This window comes from Capricornis sumatraensis, chromosome 1 (genome assembly GCF_032405125.1).
Source record: "Capricornis sumatraensis isolate serow.1 chromosome 1, serow.2, whole genome shotgun sequence".
In the NCBI taxonomy this organism is placed as follows: domain Eukaryota; kingdom Metazoa; phylum Chordata; class Mammalia; order Artiodactyla; family Bovidae; genus Capricornis; species Capricornis sumatraensis.
Window position 1 is genome coordinate 45,463,301 of NC_091069.1, and position 19,332 is coordinate 45,482,632.

The following is a 19,332-nucleotide window of genomic DNA, read 5'->3' on the forward strand; positions in this document are numbered from 1 at the left end:
GAAGACTACTCATTGAATGATAGAAAATATTTGCAAATTACATATCTGACAAGTGTATATCTAAAATATACACTCCTACATTGCACTGCTAAAATGATAAAAAAAAATCCAATTAAAAATGGGCAAAGGATCAGAATACACATCTTTTCCAAACATATATATGTAAATAGCCAATAAATACATGAAAAGATCATGGCAAAACATCAGTTAAAGTTACCACATGATTTACTAGTTCCATTTCTAAGCATAAACCCAGGACAAAAATGTTCATATCAACATTACAAATAATAGCCAAAAAGTGTAAAAACCCAATGCCCACTTAGAATAAATAAAATGCAGTATTTTCATACAATAGAATATGATTCAGTAATGTCACGTATTCATACACACTACACATGGGTGAATCCTGAAATCATTATGTTAACTGAAAGAAAGACCATAAAATATGATTCTATTTACATAAATGTCTGGAGAAGGCAAATTAGGAGAAACAGAAAGTAGAGTAATGGTTGCTGAGTGCAGGGATAGGGCAGTAGCAGGTGTAAGAGGAAGAGGGGAGGGGATGAATTCCAGAGGAATAGGGAGTGATTGCTAATGAGTATGGGTTTCTTTTGGAAGTGATGAAAGGGTTCTAAAACTAGATTGTGATGATGGCTTTACAACTCTAGGAATAAACTAAAACCATTGAATTGAGCACTTCAAAAGGGTGAACTGTACAGTATATGAATTATCTCTCAATAAATCTGTTTTTAAAAATAAGAAAGCCAGAAAAATGAAACTAGCTACATTCAGGGGCTGGGTGGAACAAGGGACAAAGGACAAGGCAGTGGGAAAAGAAAAGATGGGATGAGGGAGATATACTCTTTTAAAAACAGCTCTTACTTGGGGAAACACATTTAAATTCCCTTAACTAATACATTAATTAATTCAGTAAGAATGGGGGAAGCTTTTCTAAAGTGGAGATGCAAATAGAAACAAATACACCTGTGTTCTGAATTAAAAACATAATCAAACTGAACACTAAAAACAGTGGATAAAAGTCTGATTAGGAATAGGATATTTATGCAGTCTCAAAGTATCTTCCTACAAAGAAAAAACAGTAACTTTTAATGGAGAAACGTGGCAGACAACTCTTTAAGCAAGTGATCAAAGTTAACATCACCAATAATGGGACCAATCAACATCATGTGACTTTTTAAAAGTTCTTATTTGAGGAACCACTTAAAAACTTCATTAATTAGGGGCTTCTCTCATGGTCCAATGGTTAAGAATCCACTTTGCAATGCAAGTGACACCAATTCAATCCCTTTTCCGGGAAGATCACATACTTCAGAGCAACTAAGCCCCGTTGTCACAGTTACTGAGCTCACGCACTGCAACTACTGAAGCCAGAGTTCCTAGAAGCACTGGCTCTAGGAACCAGAGAAGCCATCACAATGAGAAGCCCTTGCACCGCACTAGAGAGTAATCCCCTGATCATCACAACTAGAGAAAGTCTGAGTGCAGCAATGAAGACCCTTCACAGCCAATAAATAAATTTTTTTAAATCTCATTAATTAATCAGCTAATGACTTTAATAAGAATAGAGGGATTTTCTAAAGTGAAATACAAATAAAAACAGAACTTATTTGTGTCTCAGACTAAAATATAATCATGTGTGTGCATGCGTGCTAAGTTACTTCAGTCGTGTCCGACTCTTTTTTGACCTTATGGACCACAGTCCTCTAGGTTCCTCTGTCCATGGGCTTCTCCAGGCAAGAATTCTGGAGTGGGTTGCTCTACCCTCCTCCAGGGGATCTTCCTGACCCAGGGATCAAACCCAAGTCTCTTACATCTCCTGCATTAGCAGGTCGGTTTTTTACCACTAGGAAGCCCCAAATGTAATCACACTGAATGCTACAACTAAAAATGAGATATAGAACAGAATATTTATACACACAATCATATGCTGATATGATGCAGTGAGTACACAGCATAACTTTGGTACTCTTGCCAAATATTCATAGTCTGAACCTAATCATGGGAAACAACAGACAAAACCAAATTTAGCAAAATCTTCAAAAGTATCAAGATCATGAAAAACAAAAAACTAAAGCATCCTATCAGATTAGAGGAGAGTAAAGAGATGACAACTAAATGTAATGTACAGACCTTGAAAATTCTTCTTTCGCTGTAACAGAATTGTGGAGATAACTGGAGAAAATTGAATTAGGTCCATAAATTAAGTAATAGTATTTTATCAATGTTTAATTTCCTGATTTGGTAAACTGAACCTTGGCTAGGTGAGAAAATATTCTCGTTTTTAAGAAACACACACTTCAGCACTTATAAGTAAAGGGCTATCAAGGTTAATGTTAAGGAGAAAAAATGACAGAGAGAGCAAGAGAGAATGATAAAGCATTACATAAAATGTTGCCATCTGGGGAATATGGGTGAAAGACATACAGGAATTAATTCTTTGTACTATTTTTGCAACTTTACTGTTATTCTGAAATTGTTTTAAAATAAAGATTTCTTTAAAAAAAAAAAAGCTCCAACAATATACCTCCTACCAGAACCTTAGTACCAAAGGCAGTTACAATATTAAAAGGTTATTTTATAAATATCTACAAGCCCAAACTGATATAAATACATAACTGAATAAACAACAGAAAAGGTCAACTTTGTTCTACAAAAGAACTCCAAATAATAAAAGAAGAATAAGGGAAATAGAAAATCATCGTTAGAATACTAGATAAGCACCACAGGCAAAACTGTCTAATGAACTGAAATTTAGTGATTGAAATTTTAAAGAGAAACAGGATATTAACATAGCCTCAAAGTAGCTCTCTTCTAAACTTTATTAATTTTGGGGTAATTTTAACATACATCCTCAAAGTTTTTGACACCCCTCCTTCCAAGAACTAGAACTTAATTCTCCAGCCCATGCGTATACTGGACTCCGCGACCGGTAGCTAGTAAACAGAACATGGAGAGTATGGAGTACTGAGTATGGAGAATGGAGAGGGACAGAACAACAGTGGAGAAACCTGGCTGACCCCACCTTAACCAAGTCATCAAGGGGAACATCAGCAGTCATAAGCTAGGCTGACGTCTATCATGTGCTCTCTGCTATAATGTGATGCGGGCACTTCACCTTGGTCACATCTTCACCAAATCCATAGCCCCAGTCTAACCATTAGAGAAACATCAAACTCAACTTGAGAAACATTCTACAAAATCAGCAGCACTCATCAAAATCATCGAGGAAAGACTGGTAGACTGTCAAAGACTGGAGAAGACTAGGGTGATGTGACAACAAAATGCAATGTGGCAACCTAGACTGTGCCCTCAAACAGAAAATGGCCATCAGTGGAAAAGGCCAGTGAAGCCCAAATCAGTGCAGTTTGGCCTATGAGCACTATGCTAATGTTAATCTCCTGGTTTTGATAAATGGCCTGGTAAGTTTATTTACCCTATTTTCACTCAGAGGAATCTGAGATAAGAAGTATACAAGAACTCTCTATATTATCTTTGAAACTCTTCTGTAAACCTAAAATAATTTCAACAAAAAGTGTAAAAATGAAGTAACCAATTTTTTAAAGATTATTTTGTAAATTAGAGTATACTTCAAATTAAAGCTGAACCATTAAACTCAATTTCTAAACCCACTTATTGCATGAATAAACTCAATTTCAATTAAGTTAGTTTGTGATAAGAGTGTATTACTACTTGCTCTTTGCATTTAATGATTTTTGGAGGGGAATAGCAAAGAATGGAAGATAACATTTGAGGGAAACTATTTGCATTTGGTAAACAAGCTTGTAGAAGCTTTAGGGAAATAACTGGAAAAGACTAGTAAAACAGAATGAAGATAAATTTAAAAGATTAAAGTTATCATACTAACAGTATCCTAGAAACAAAGGGGAAATCTAGAAGGTTCCTTTGAGAAGGATAACAATGGCAAAAATACAAAGGACCAAAAGAGGCAAGGAAAGAGTTAAGGGCTATCACAAGAGTTAAGGGCTATCTACCTATACTAGAGGTTCCCAAGTTTTCTGGGTTTACAAGGAACTTACTGTATCAGTAATGTTTTCACAGGCCAAAAGAAATACCTAACCATTCTGCTTAAACAGTCAGGTCCAAACAGCTTAAGAAGGATACATGTCCTAACAACTTGTGTTGAGCAAAGCAAACAACATTAGAATCAGGTTGGACACTACCTTCTTCCTGTTTCATGTAAATTTTCTCATGGTACTCGCTTTTTGTCACAACAAAACTCAAAAACTCAGCTTTGTAAAAATATGGTAACACTGAAAGGGATATATAAATCTAATTTTCAAAATGAACTACCTCAAGCTTGTACTTTGCATGGTTTCCAACAGATGCTGCTATATTTCCCTCAACATTCTTAAGCATCTCTTGGCAATACCTGTGAGTTCTCTGCTGTGCTTTCGAGGCTCCTCAGTGCACAGTTTGAGAACCATGCACCTTGGTAAAAGATGATAAAGGATGTTACCAAGGCAGTGGCAATAGAAAAACAAGTGAGAATTAAGCAATACTACAGAGGGAAAAAAAAGAAAAAGGCAGCAGCTCTAGGTATGGCACCTCCAAGTATAACAGTTCGGGTACTTCAGAAGCATCAAAACTTTTCTTCAAAAGAAAAAAAAATCATTCTGGGACTTCCCTGGTGGTCCAGTGGCTAAGACTCCAGGATCCCAATGCAGAGGGCCCAAGCTTCTATCCCACACGCCTCAACTAGAGATCCTATATGCTACAACTAAGACCCAGTGTGCGTGTCTGTTAGTTTCTTAGTCATGTCCGACTCTTTGCGACCCCATGGACTGCAGTCCACCAGGCTCCTCTGTCCATGGGATTTCCCAGGCTAGAATACTGGAGTGGGTTGCCATTTCCTTCTCCAAAGACCCAGTACAGTCAAATAAATAAATAAATATATCCTACCTTTAGCTATCCCCAGCAGTCCTTGTTTCTAAGGAAGAGAACAAACTATGCAGTCTTTTTTTTTTAATGAATCAATGAACTTGTTCAAACATTTATATTAATCTGACAGCTTTATATGTGGCACAGCTAAAGTACATCACTCTCATTTTTAACACACACACGCACATATTATAAAACAGCTGAATCAAAGGAAAAAAATTTAATTCAAATTTTCAACTTAATAACTTCTGGAATACCAATAAGAACTGCCACCTAATATCTGCCAAATACCTGAGGAAAAATCAAATGCGGTAGTCATAAAACCTGACTTGTTGATCTTAGGCAATTGAGGAACTTCTGAAATGACAGACTTGCCAGCACTCTTCCAGACCTACAGAATTAGAGGACTGTCAAGACCAGTGGTCATGGTATGGATATGAGAGTTGGACTGCAAAGAAAGCTGACTGCTGGAGAATTGATGCTTTTGAACTGTGGTGTTGGAGAAGACTCTTGAGAGTCCCTTGGACTGCAAGGAGGTCCAACCAGTTCATCCTAAAGGAGATCAGTCCTGGGTGTTCATTGGAAGGACTGATGCTAAAGCTAAAACTCCAATACTTTGGCCACCTCACGCAAAGAGTTGACTCATTCGAAAAGACTCTGATGCTGGGAGGGATTGGGGGCAGGAGGAGAAGGGGACGACAGAGGAGGAGATGGCATCACCGACTTGATGGACATGAGTTTGAGTGAACTCCAGGAGTTGGTGATGGACAGGCAAGCCTGGCGTGCTGTGATTCATGGGGTCGCAAAGAGTCAAGACACAACTGAGCGACTGAACTGAACTGAAGACCACAAAAATCTCTGTGTTTGCAGAGTGCTCCAGCAATTCTGAAATCAGTCAGTTTTGAGAGGAAATGGCTAAAACAGTCCTGTCCAACAAAACTTTTTTTGATGATGGAAATTTTCCATATTTGCACTATCCAATATAGTAGCCCCTAGCCACATGTGGCCAGGGAGCACTTGAAACGTGGCTATTCTGACTGAGGAGTTGAATTTTTAATTTAAATTTAGATGGAAGTAGCCCCAAGTGGTTACCGGCTTCTGAATGGTATGGCATAGAACCTGATTATTTCTCTTAAATATTCATTCTTCTAAATTTTCTGAGGTTCATCCTTGATTTAAACTAGATGATCAGAAAACAAGGCTGCTCAGCCATATTCTCTCATAAAGGGTCTTACAAAGGATCCTTATAAACATTATCCAATTTAACAGTCTGAGCAGTCGGAGACTTTCTATTGTAGTTTGAGACTTAATTCAATGTCATACCTTTTTTTCATAATAAAAATTCTGCTTTAAGTTCTAAGAAACATCTTCACTGGATCATAGAGAAAGCAAGGAAATTTTTTTTAAAAATCTACTTCTGCTTCATTGACTATAAAAAACTATGGAAAATTCTTAAAGAGATGGGAATACCAGATCACTTTACCTGTCTCCTGAGAAACCTGTATGCAGGTCAAGAAGCAACAGTTAGAACCTTACATAGAACAACTGACTGGTTCAAAATTGGGAAAGGAGTATGTCAAAGTTGTATACTGTCACCCTGTTTATTCAACTTACATGCAGAATTCTGGGCTGGATGAACCACAAGCTGGAATCAAGATTGCTGGGAGAAATACCAACAATCTCAGATGTGCAGATGATACTCTAAGGGCAGAAAGTGAAAGGGAGCTAAACAGCTTCTTGATGAAGTTGAAAGAGGACAGTGAAAAAGCTGGCTTGAATCTCAACATACAAAAAAGGAAGATTATGGCATCTGGTCCCATACTTCATGGCAAATAGCTGGGAAAAATTAGAAGCAGTGATAGATTTTCTTGGGGCTCCAAAATCACTGCAGATGGTAACTGCAGCCAGGAAATTAAAAGACACTTGCTCCTTGGAAGAAAAGCTAGGACAAACCTACACAGCATATTAAAAAGCACAGACGACATTTTGCTGATACAGGTCTGTATGGTCAAAGCCATGATTTCTTTCCGTAGACATGTATGGATATGAGAGCTGGACCATAAGGGCTGAGGAAGGAAGAATTGATGCTTTTGAACTGTGGTGTTGGAGAAGACTCTTGAGAGTCCCTTGGATTGCACGGAGATTAAGCCAGTCAATCCTAAAGGAAATCAACCCTGAATAATCATTGGAAGGACTGATGCTGAAGCTGAAACTCCAATATTTTGGCCACCTGATACAAAGAGCCAACTCATTGGAAAAGATCCCAATGCTGGGAAAGACTGAAGGCAAAAGGAGAAGAGAGCAGCACAGGGTGAGATGGTTAGACAGCATCACCGACTCAATGGGCATGAATTTGAGCAAACTCCGGGAGACAGTGAAGGACAAGGAAGCCTGGTGTACTGCAGTCCATGGAGTTGCAAACAGTTGGATACAACGTAGTGACTGAACAACAAAAACAAAAGTCTCTGCAAATGATTTTGAGTATCTTCTTTAGCCAGAAGCAATACTCAGTGAGCCAATGTGCTTCCCTTTTCACCACAGCTGACAGAAAACTCAGAACCAAGTCCAGTGTCCAGTGGTAGCTCCTCCTAAGTGCCTAGTAACATGTACTCTCTGCTCCTCTAAGACTATCTCTGTTCTAACTGTAACCCTAAATTAGTCAACAAACTCTTTTGGATATTGTCAGAGTATCAACTTTTAAGTGATAAACTCTTTGTATTAAAGTCAATCTTTTGTTGTTGTTATTGAAGCAATAAAGCCAATTTTTAGAAGTGTTTAAGAAGCATTTCAATAATAACAACACCAGGATTAATAACATCAGGAAACTTTTTAATAGATCAAACTAACCAAAGAAATTTTTTAGGTGTCTATTAGCAAGGCTGCCTAAAAATATCACTATAAGAGTGAAAAATAAGACACATGTATGTCATTCTGCAGTAATTTTACTGTCCCCATTTCACAAACTCAGTTCCACTCCTTTAAAAAAATAAGCAGAATATGAACATCTCTACTGAACATTCAGTTAAAAATGCTTGTACATTTTTTTCCTTTAGCACACTGGACTATTTTTACAACATGCAGTGAACTACTTCAGTGACTCTTTTGTTGAAATTTTCCACAAAATTAGAACACATTGATGCACCAATAGCACATTTCTAGAAATGCCTAATTTTAAGTTCCCTGAGCATCCAATTACAAAACTAGTGTGAAACTAAACTAAATAATAAGTGCAGAACATCTTCATATAATCCCTTAAAATTCATTTTAAAAACATACTACCAAAAGACACAATCTATTTCATGGGGTCATTATAAAAGTGATGGCAGAGGAAAAAAAATTCAAAGAAAATTGTCATAAAGAAATATATCCTAAATATCATGAATCGTCACTATCATGGACGGTCTGACAGACACACACACACACACGTATGCTGGCAAGTTAATTCTACTCTGAAGGAACCGAGTTCCCTTTAGCCATGTTCTTTAGCCAAAAATCACTTACTTTAAGTGATTATCAAAAAAAAAAGTTATAAAACTATATGAACCCATTTTGCTCCAGGAGCAAAAATATGTAGTTCCTTTCCCCTAGAAGCCAAATACTGTCAGAACATAGTTCACTTCAGCACAGTGCTTCTGCTGTCATGCTCCTTGGTTTGCACCTCTCAGGTCACTCGAGCTTCTGTGCTAGTTCATCTTCCTCAAACACTCTTAAATCTCCAAGTCATACTTTCAGTCTTCTTCTCGATTACCCCACTCGTTTTCTCTAGATGGTTCTTTTCACCATGTATTGCTTAAACAATTGGATAAAGATAATAGGCAACATTTACTGAGTGCTTACTGTATGTCAGGCACTGTTCTAACCACTTTACAAGTATTCTCTCTAATCATCAAAACAACTCTATGCTGGAAGCACTGTTATTACCATTACCATGTTACAGATGAGTTACTAAGAGATTGAGTAATTTGTCCAAGGCCACACAGCCAGAAAACACATGTTTTTTATCCATACACAGATCTGAATGCTCCTCAAAGCTATTCTAAAGTTTCTTCCATAGGGCTGGAGAGCAGGCACAATGGGCTCTCCTCTATTGCTTATGCAGTCAAGACTATAGTAAGATTAAATTAATAGTTTGGAGGTTGGGCAGAGAGAAAATGAAAAGGTACCAGACTCTAGATTCCACAAACATTAGCTGCAACTAATGATTAGGAGTAACTCCAAAGATTTAGAGCAGAAGTTAATAAGCTTTCTTAAACATTTCCAACTGCAGTGAACCAGTCTATGTAACAACTACTCAACTCTGCCATTTAGTATGACAGCAGCCATAGATAATAAACAAATGGACATGGCCATATTCTAACAAAACTTTATTTACAGAAGAGGCAACTTGGATGAGGCCAAAGTAGCCAATGACTACAAGCATACTGAGTCTGGTGTAAAGACAACTGTGATATAAGCACTACAATATCCAACTACAGCATAAAGACAATCCACTATTTTCCTTAAACCATCACAACTGAGTTTTGTACAACTGAACTTCACATAAAATAAGCACTTAAAATCTCAATAAAATACTACACATAACAATTCAGTTTTTTTAAAAAATCAGCCCATGAAACACTAAAATAAAATTAGTAACAAAGTAACAACTCAACTTATTCTCTATTAAAATTACATCTGGGTTTCCCAGGGTAGTAAAGAATCCACTTGCCAATGCAGGAGAAGCGGGTTTTAATCCCTGGGTTGAGAAGATCCCCTGGAGAAGGGAATGGCAACCCACTGCAGCATTCTAGCCTGGAGAATCCCGTGGACGAAGGAACCTGGAGGGGCTACAGTCCATGGGGTCTCAAAAGAGTCAAACACAACTTAGTGACTAAACAACAACAAAATTACATCTACCTCTGACAATTCATCAAGTGGAAAAGAAGACTTATTTTTGTTTCAAAGAATAAGCTTTAAAATTCACATAAACTTGTCATAGAAAGTTTCAAAAAGTAAAACTTTTTGCTCCACCCCTCCCCTCATTCACTAAGATTTCAGCATTTGACTCCCTGTCTTAACCATTTCTCTTCCAATTATTCTCAGCGTCTCAGCAATTTCAAGAGCCACATAACTTATCCCTTAGCCTCTAAATTCCCTAATTGCCCTCTTCACTGCTAAAATTCGTTTCCTCCATTCCATCTCAACCATCAACTACTATGGTCACACCCTAACAGCTACAAGTCTTTAAAGAGGAATGAAAGCCCCCCAAGGTATTGATACAAAAAGATGACCTATTTTACTTAAATTTATTTTAAAGAAAGAAAGAGAAATTAAGGTATACTCATATTTAACATACAAAGCATATTAATTAAAAACACACTTAAGTTGTGTGCTTATTTTTTTAACTAATACGCAAAGGAACCCACCACCTATATATTGTCATTACTGTTAACCACATCCTCCAAAATCAAGCATCTCACTCTCTTACCTCCCAGTTTTCCAGCTCATTCACTCTGATATCCCAATCCCAACAACTACTGAATCTTTTTAACATCTCACAGTTTTTATCCTCTTCACTTCTCTATTGACCAGCCTATCTCTTATGTCCTTATTTTCCCCCTCTTCTATCCTGTACTTCATGGTTCATCACTATAACCACTCCCCATGCATTCACTCCCAATTTCCTTGCCCTTCTTTTCCTCTGTTATATATTCCTGACATAACCCATCCCTGGTTAAATCCAAGTCTGCCTATTCCATGCTTGCATCCAAGTACTGAACATAACATAACTGAATTAAAATATGCAAACTTGCTGGTGCATTCACTTTAAATTAATGACCACAATGTTAAGAACACCCTCAGCACTACCAAGTAATCCTTCAACATTTCCCTATTCAATTCATTCTTGTTTTAACAATTTCAGACCTTCTCTCCTGTTAATCCTTCAGTAACTTTCTGTTACCTCCCCCTTGCATGATGACCCCTAATATTATTTCCCTAAGAAAACAGAAGCCGACAGAACATCTACATCCTCCCCCACAAAATCTACCAACCTAAATGCTTCTCATCCGTGTACTCTGCTTCCCTCCTTGTAACAATGAATTGTCCCTGATTCTACAAGTTCAGGGCTTCTCTGTAGCTCAGACTGTAAAGGATCTGCCTGCAATGCAGGAGACCCCGGATCAATCCCTGGGTCGAGAAGATCCCCTGGAGATGGAAATGGCAACCCACTCGAGTATTCTTGCCTGGAGAATTCCATGGACAGAGGAGCCTGGCAGGCTACAGTCCATGGGGTCGCAAAGAGTCAGACACGACTGAGCAACTGACACACACACTACTTAAGTTCAGCCTTTCCATTTGTGTGCTGGATCCTGTTCCCTTTCTCTCTCTCCTGAAGTTACTTCCTCTTCCAGCACATCATCACTTTTTCCTTCTTTACCAACTATTTCCATCAGCATTAAAACATGCTGCAATATCTTCCATGTGAAAGGTACACCCTGACCTCTTGTCCCTCTCCAGGTACTCCAGTTCTCCATTTTGTAGCAAAATTTTCCAACAAAATTATCTATACTGACTCTGCATCCACCTCCTTTCCTCTAACTCAATTTAATTATGCTTTCAGCCTCATCATTCCACCCAACGTGAAGTGAAAGTTGCTCAGTTGTATCCAATTCTTTGAGGCCCCATGGACTAGACAGTCCGTGGAATTCTCCAGGCCAGGACACTGGAGTAGGTAGCCTTTCCCTTCTCCAGGGAATCTTCCCAACCCAGGGATCAAACCTAGGTCTCACACATTGCAGGTGGATTCTTTACCAGCTGAACCACAGGAAAGCCCAAGAATACTGGAGTGGGTAGCCTATCCCTTCTCTAGTGGATCTTCTCGACCAGCTGAGCTACCAGGGAAGATCCAAACCGCTCCTCAATGTCATCAACTCTTTCCAACTTGCAAATCCAGTGGTAATCTTGGTCAAACTCTCAAAAGTATTTGACACGGTGAACCACTCTTCTCCTGATACATTTTGCACTTCATTCCTTGGAAAGCACACACTCCTAATTTCTCTCCTACCTCACTACTGATTGTTTTCAGTCTCCTTTGCTGGTTCTTCCTCTTCCTCCCCTCCTCTATATGTTGAAATGTCCCAAGGCTCAGACCTCAGTTCTCTTAATCTCTATGAGCATCACAGAAAATTGCCTACAGCCCTTTAGTTATAAATTCTATCTGTAAACTATGAGACTCTGACCTCTTCTCTCCCCTGAGCTCAAGATTCTTAAATTAACTGCCTAATTAAAATCTCCAGCTGGATGTCCCAAGCTTTAAGAAAGCAAAGTCAATTCTTGATTTCTCCTTCACAACAAACTTTCTCCTCCTGGGTGTTCCCCATTCCTGTAATTAGTATTACATTCACCTGGTTGCTCAGGCCAAAACCCTAGTCATTAGCGATCTCTCACTTTACATATCTAATCCATCATTAACTCCTGTCAACTACACCTTCAAGAAATCTATTTCTAGTCACATGGGTTAATACTGTTGTCAAAACTTATTGCACTATATACTTTAAATGGATGCATCTTATTTATGTAGAAGCGTAAGCTATACCTCAATAAAGTGTGGTAGGAGCATGTGTATGTGTTACCAACATACATCCAGTCATTTCTCAGCACCTCCACCATGACCTCTGCTCCTTGGACTACTACAATAGCATCTTAGCTTCTATTTTTACTCAGAATATTTCACATTTCACAAAGTATCCAGAATAATCTATTAAAAATGTAAATCATATAACTTTCCCGCTCAAACCTCTCCAATGGCTTCCTATCACACTTAAAATCCAAAAGCCTTACCATGACCTCAAGACCATATGTGATCTAACCCCTACCTACTCAAACCTCACCTGTTACCATTTTACACCTTGTTCTACTGTGCTGCAGACACACCGACCTTCCAGATACTCTTAAAACACACCAAGCTTGTTTTCAATTATTATTTTTTAATGTATTTCAAAAGTATGTTCTTTATATCAAGGCAAATGTTCCTCTAATTCATTCCATTAAAGAAACAGAGAAATGCTTGCTTAAGTCACCCAAAGAAGTGGATTTGAATAAGTACTTATTAATATAACTTGGCCTTTATAAACTCAAGTTAATATTCACAGTGCATGTAGCATTCTAATGTCCAACTGGAAAACTAACTTGGGATCAGTTACAGAGGGCCTGGAACATCAGATTAAGGAGTCCATATTTTATCCAACAGGCTAGCGTCATACGCTTAAGCTCTGGAAAAAGCTACTTTTTCACTTTTCAAATCCTGAGGTCACAGCTGTGCAAAAACTTGTGGAATAATGGAGAAAATGAGGGGTTACTTTCAGGGATATAAACCCCTTTTTGTACCTCTAGAACTCTGAACCATGTGATTGTGTCACCTATTTTAAAAATAAATTATAATTAAAACTATATTTAAAAATAAGAAAAAGGAATTCTTACATGACAGAAAAACCAGAAACCAATATATGTATGCCTTTTGGGGAAAAGTTTATGGTACTTTAAATACTTTTTAAAAACTCACATAGAAGAAATATAAAAAACAGATAAAATATGTTCACATATGTAGACGATACAGAGATACACACAGAAAATATAATACATGCTCATAATAGTTCTCATCATGTATTAGGGAGCTCCTATCGGAACCGAGTTCTGTAAAATAATTAATTGATCATAACCACAACTTGCCAACTTTCAAGTAGTTTCCTTAAACAGCTGAATAGCCACTGAGAGCTCATATAAGAGTTCTCTCAGGAATCTAAAGACCTGCTGGTGATATTTTTTAAAAAGAAGAATAGGAAAAGAAACAAACCAAGAGAGGAAAGACAGCTAGTCTTTGTCACAGAGTCATCTCTAGTGGCCAGTCTCACCACTTGCCAACAGCTACATCAGTTAAGTGAGATTAATAATTAAATGACTTGGGGACAACAATAAGAGAAGGGGAATATAGACACTTAACATCTTCGAATTTACTGGAGCCTCTACCCGGTTATGGAGTGATGAGGAACAAGACTTAGCAGCATCCTCTCAGATGAATGAAAGTCTTTCTGGGTTTTGTTGCTGACATAACTTGTAGAGCCACATCAAGAAAGAGCTATGTCAGACACTGCTGACCAAGCACAACAGTGCATCTGACACAACAATGCAACAAAGTTAGACTCCATGTTGGGCAAATGCAGAATACTGTAAGACCGCAACAAGGAAAAGTGTAAGAAAGCAGAAACCCCAAACCCCCTAAATAGAATCCATCCTTTGATCAAGGGTAAAACGCCGTGAGTTTGCTCATGGCCTAGATCTTAAAGATGGCTTCCTGAAACCCCTACCTTCATCCTGTTACCTATCACGCCCAGGTTCATAACCTACAGCCATAACAAGAGAACATGGAAAACATTTCTCCTCTCCTTAATCACAGAAATAACATGCTCTTCCTAGGAAAACATATCCTGATTTCCATTAACCTCTTCCATCAACACACTATGCCCTTCTTGAATCCTGAAGTTTCATCTCCATTCCCTTGAGTTTCAAATTCATGCAGAAATCAGTATACTTTATCCTGAAGTCATGAATGGGCACTTAGGCTGAAAACATTATTTTAAAATACTGTTTCTTAAACTTTAATATGCATGGTATAAATAAAGTGAAAGTTGTTCAATCATGTCTGACTCTTTGCAACTAGAGAGTCCATGGAATTCTCCAGGCCAGAATACTGAAATGGGTAGCCTTTTCCTTCTCCAGGGGATCTTCCCAACCCAGGGATCAAACCCAGATTTCTCAGATTGCAGGCGGATTCTTTACCAGCTGAACCACAAGAGAAGCCCAAGAATACTGGAGTGGGTAGCCTTTTCCTTCTCCAGGGAATCTTCCCGATCCAAGAATCAAATCGGGGTCTCCTGCATTGCAGGCAGATTCCTTACCAACTGAGGTATCAGGGAAGCCACAGTATAGATCTCATTAAAATGCAGATCCTGATTCAGTAAGTCTAGGGCAAGGCCTGAGGGACAGCAGTTCTAACAGATTCATTCCCAGGCTTTGCAAATTCTCCTGTTTCTCAGAAAACACTTGGAGTAGCAAAGTTCTAAAAGGTATGGCACATGTATACATAGTTTACTTACAAAGGCACAATACTAATGGAATGCTGGCTGTTCTTTTTATAGTTTATTCCTTCTTCTCTAATGTATATTAGATCTATTTTCTTATCCTCTCAACAGCTGCAATTTATCTTCAAAGCCTCTTTCCCTTTACTCAATTGGTATCTATAAATTTCCTTCCTCTCCTTTTATTTTTCCATACCCTCAAAACAATACCTAAAATGTATACGTAACTGAAAAAATGCATGTTCTTACTATGTGTACAAGTCTATTTTTATTCTTATGTCCTTTAAATAGATTCTAATTCAGCATACATATTCAGTAATTTAAAAATTCTTGCAAGCATGAGGCATGAAAAATTCTTGCAAAATGAAGTATGAAAAATTAAAAAAGAGAGCTACAGGATTTAAGTATAGAAATTTGGCCTAACCTGTATTTATCACAAGGACCTTATGCAAAGTAAAGCAAAAAGAATATTAACTAAGACTTATTACAACAAATTTTTATATAATGAAAAGATTTTAAAGCTCTATTTAAAGATCCACTTATACATAAAATTCCAGTACATCAAACAAATATATTATTCTTTGGGCATTGTCACCTTGTTAACTTTAAACTCTATTTTTAAATGAGATGGGGGAAAATGGAACATATTTAGAACTACACATCTAAAAATTTTACAATATCCAAATGCTTCTTGTGTTAAGGCCAGACCTTATCATAAAGATCTAATTTAATAGGTATACCATAATGTCCAACCCTAAAAGTAACTGAGTCATCTATTCATAAATAATCAAGTTAAATTTCATTCTTGGCTTTTACCTTGTGACACATTAACAGTAACATACATATTTCTCAAGGAAAAATAAAATCAAGGAATGAAACAGACTATGGGGAAGAAACACATGTGAATAAAGAATCACCTGATATGTTCTATTTCCCTTAAGAAAAGAGATTCAAATTTAACCATCTTACAGTTGATGCCCCCAGTATAAGACCAAGTTGAGAATAACTTGTAATCAGGAACTTCCTCATGTATTTACTAGTTGAGTTAGTAGTACACTAGTCCTCCAAGCCAGAAACTTGGGTGTCAACTCAGACCTTTCCCTTTCCCTCGTCCTCATCCTTTTCAGACCCATACTGAAATGACCAGTAAGTATTATCCATTTTGTGTCCTAAGTGTCCCTCTACTCTGTTCTCCCTACTTTCTCTGCCACTGCCTTAGTCTAAGCCTCTTCTCTCACCTTACCTATTGCAATAGCTACCCTACTGTCACAGCCTCCACTTACCCTTTCCACTATGATCCTTACCTCACACTGTCATCCAAATGATTTTCCAGAATGAAAATCTAAAGTCAGGATTCCCTGGTGACTCAGATGGTAAAGAATCCACCTGCAACGCAGAGACCCGGGTTCAACCCCTGGGTTAGGAATATCCTCTGGAGAAGGGACCAGCTACCCTTTCCAGTATTCTTCCCTGGAGAATTCCATGGACAGAGGAGCCTGGCGGGCAACACTCCATTGGTTCGCAAAGAGATGGACAAGACCAAGTCACTAACACTTTCACTTTTCTTCAAACCTAAAGTCTCTTCTGCTCAAAACCTTTTAGTTCTCTCCATCACCCACAGAATAAAGTCCAAGGCATGTATAACAACACTTCACCGCTGCCTGCCTCTAAAACATCATAGCCCACTGCACTCCTCCCACTTTAAGGCCCATCATAATCCAGTTACACTGCATGAACTTCCGGCATACCACACACCTCCATGCTTTTGCATAAGCAGTTGCTTCATCTAGAATATCCTTCATTTCTTCCCCTTTAGCTTCCTGGCCAATTATTATGAACCTTTCAAAACTCAGTTCAGCTCCCAGAAAGTCATCCCATACCCTACTGCTGCTGCTGCTAAGTCACTTCAGCTGTGTCCGACTCTGTGCGACACCATACACGGCAGCCCACCAGGCTTCCCCGTCCCTGGGATTCTCTAGGCAAGAACACTGGAGTGGGTTGCCATTTCCTTCTCCAATGCATGAATCCTTAAAGAGTTATTTCCTTCTCTGCTAACTTTGTAAGTAAAAACGGCATTTGTTGAGCATTTACTATGTGCCTGACATTGTTCCAAGCATTTTACATATCTTAACTCATTTAATCTTCACAATAACCCTTTCTGTGAAGTGATACCATTATTACCTTTCTCAATATGAAAATTATCTCAGAGGAGTAAATAACCTGTCCCCAAGAATATCTGTTAGGGGATGGAGATAGATTAAGATCCCTACATCTATCCCTACATTATATTATTGCACCTATCACAGAGACTTCATTTACATGACCTGTCATTGCCCTAGACTCCTTGAGGGTGAACTCCTTGAGGGTGGCGATTATTTCATATTCAACTCTAAAGCTACCTACCTATAAAGTAGGTAATCAGTACATGCACTTCCTGAGTTGCACATAATATTCTAACAAGTTTAAGAGAAAAGCATTTGGAAACTAGTTTCCAAATAAATATTCAGATATGCTTTAAGAGTTCTAGAGTAGAGCAAGTTGTTTTTCATCTTATAAATAGAGAAATTAATACAGACATGAGATTACAGTCTGTGTGAACAATGAAATGGACTTATTTTTGCAGTAATACTGCTTAATCACCACAATAAATCAAAACCGAAAGTACCATTTTCTTAAGATTAACTTTTTTCCTCTAATAAGAATAGTAGTAGTTTAGTCGCTATGTCATGTCTGACTTTTTTGTGACTCCATGGACTGTAGCCTGCCAGGCTTCTCTGTCCATGGGATTCTCCAGGCAAGAATACTGGAGTGGGTTGCCATTTCCTTCTCGAGGGGATCTTCCTGACCCAGGGATCGAACCCAGGTCTCCTGCATTGTAGGCAGATTCTTTACCAGCTGAGCTACAAGGGAAGCCCAATAAGAATTCTTCTGGCTTATCATTCAGGGTAGTGAAAAGAATGCCCTAAGTTTACTTTGCTCAAGTGAAAGCAGAAAATCATAGACCAGCACTACTAATTGCTTCCTTAAGTCTGGCCAAGAAATGTATCTCATTAGGCAATTAAAATAAAATACAGTTGCCTGACTAAGCATATAACAAAAAAATTTCTAAGGTTGTATGGGCTGGCATTCTATTAATCAGATAATGAAAAATTCTTTATTTTAAGCAAAAGAAAAAAAAAAAAAACAGAGCACCACCCTACAAGAATAGATTTCTGTATTAAAACTCTATTGAAACATAGACATGTGTGTTAATCAAAATATATGCATGTTTGCAATATTTCAATAGCCATTTTTACATCTCCTTAAAATTATAAAAATCAAAGTTATCCTAACACTAATGATGCAAGACCTCAAGACCAAGTCTGCTGTACTTAGTGTGCTCTCATAGTAACAGTCCTCTGAGCCACACTGAAGTGCAGTAATGAAAACCCACAGGAATGGTACCAGCAGCAACAGTGCACACCATAGTACTTGTGAGAGTCATCTGCACCCCGCCCAGCTTTTACACACTTGTGCACTGCAGAAAGGTAAATCTGCTGTCAGAAGCAGCAGAGTTTAGGCCACAGCACAGCAAACTCTACACCCAGGCACTCTTACCATTTCTTGGTACATTCAACCATCAGTTCCTGGTAGGAGGCCACAAACTGGAACTTGGATGCGTGTTTTCCCACACGCTGTAGTCTCTTCCAAACTGAAGCCATGATGATCAGTCAAAACAGTGGAGCAGTTCTCGGTTAGCAACACAGCAGCTTTAACAAAGCAGAAGGTCCAAAGCAAAGGAGCTTTGCATGTATGTCTGTACTTTAAAAAACTCAACTACAACTTGAAATGATGTTTGGGGTCCATAAAGTCTTCTCCCTGTTTCACAGGGTAAATCCCATCCTAGATGAATGGCCCAGTCAAGAAGAGTATGACACACATGACAGGATGAGTGAGAGGAGGTTCCCTCATGGAGACATCACCATTCCACCTCGGGGGCTATCTGATATATATTCTGGAGGACTGAAAAGCAAAACAAAGAGAAAAAATATGAGAAGAGAAGCAGAAGAAGTGACTAACCACCCACGTCAGATAACACTGCAACAGACAACCCCAGTTCTCCAGCATGTTTTTCAAACAATGAAACAAAACACTAACCTCAAAAGCCAGTAACGTCAAGGATGCAAGACACCAAGGAAGAAATTACAACTCACACCACAGACGTGGAGCAACACATCAGGTAATCAGCATCAACAACAACTGAGAGGCGAAAGCCGGGGCCCTACCTCCTCCTCCTAGCATCACAGAAGGGCGAGCA

General features: G+C 38.4%; 1 protein-coding gene across 8 annotated transcripts in view; it reads right to left on the minus strand.

Moving 5' to 3' along the window:
• Positions 1-18,975, minus strand: part of EHBP1 (EH domain binding protein 1) — a 349,564-nt gene extending 330,589 nt beyond the window's left edge. For all 8 annotated transcript variants that reach the window (XM_068989010.1, XM_068988993.1, XM_068988985.1 and 5 more), the window contains exon 1: positions 18,633-18,975. In XM_068989010.1, the coding sequence (XP_068845111.1) occupies positions 18,633-18,736 (104 nt within the window). In that variant the 5' untranslated portion in view covers positions 18,737-18,975. The remainder of the gene's footprint in view (positions 1-18,632) is intronic.
• Positions 18,976-19,332: the final 357 nt, after the last annotated feature.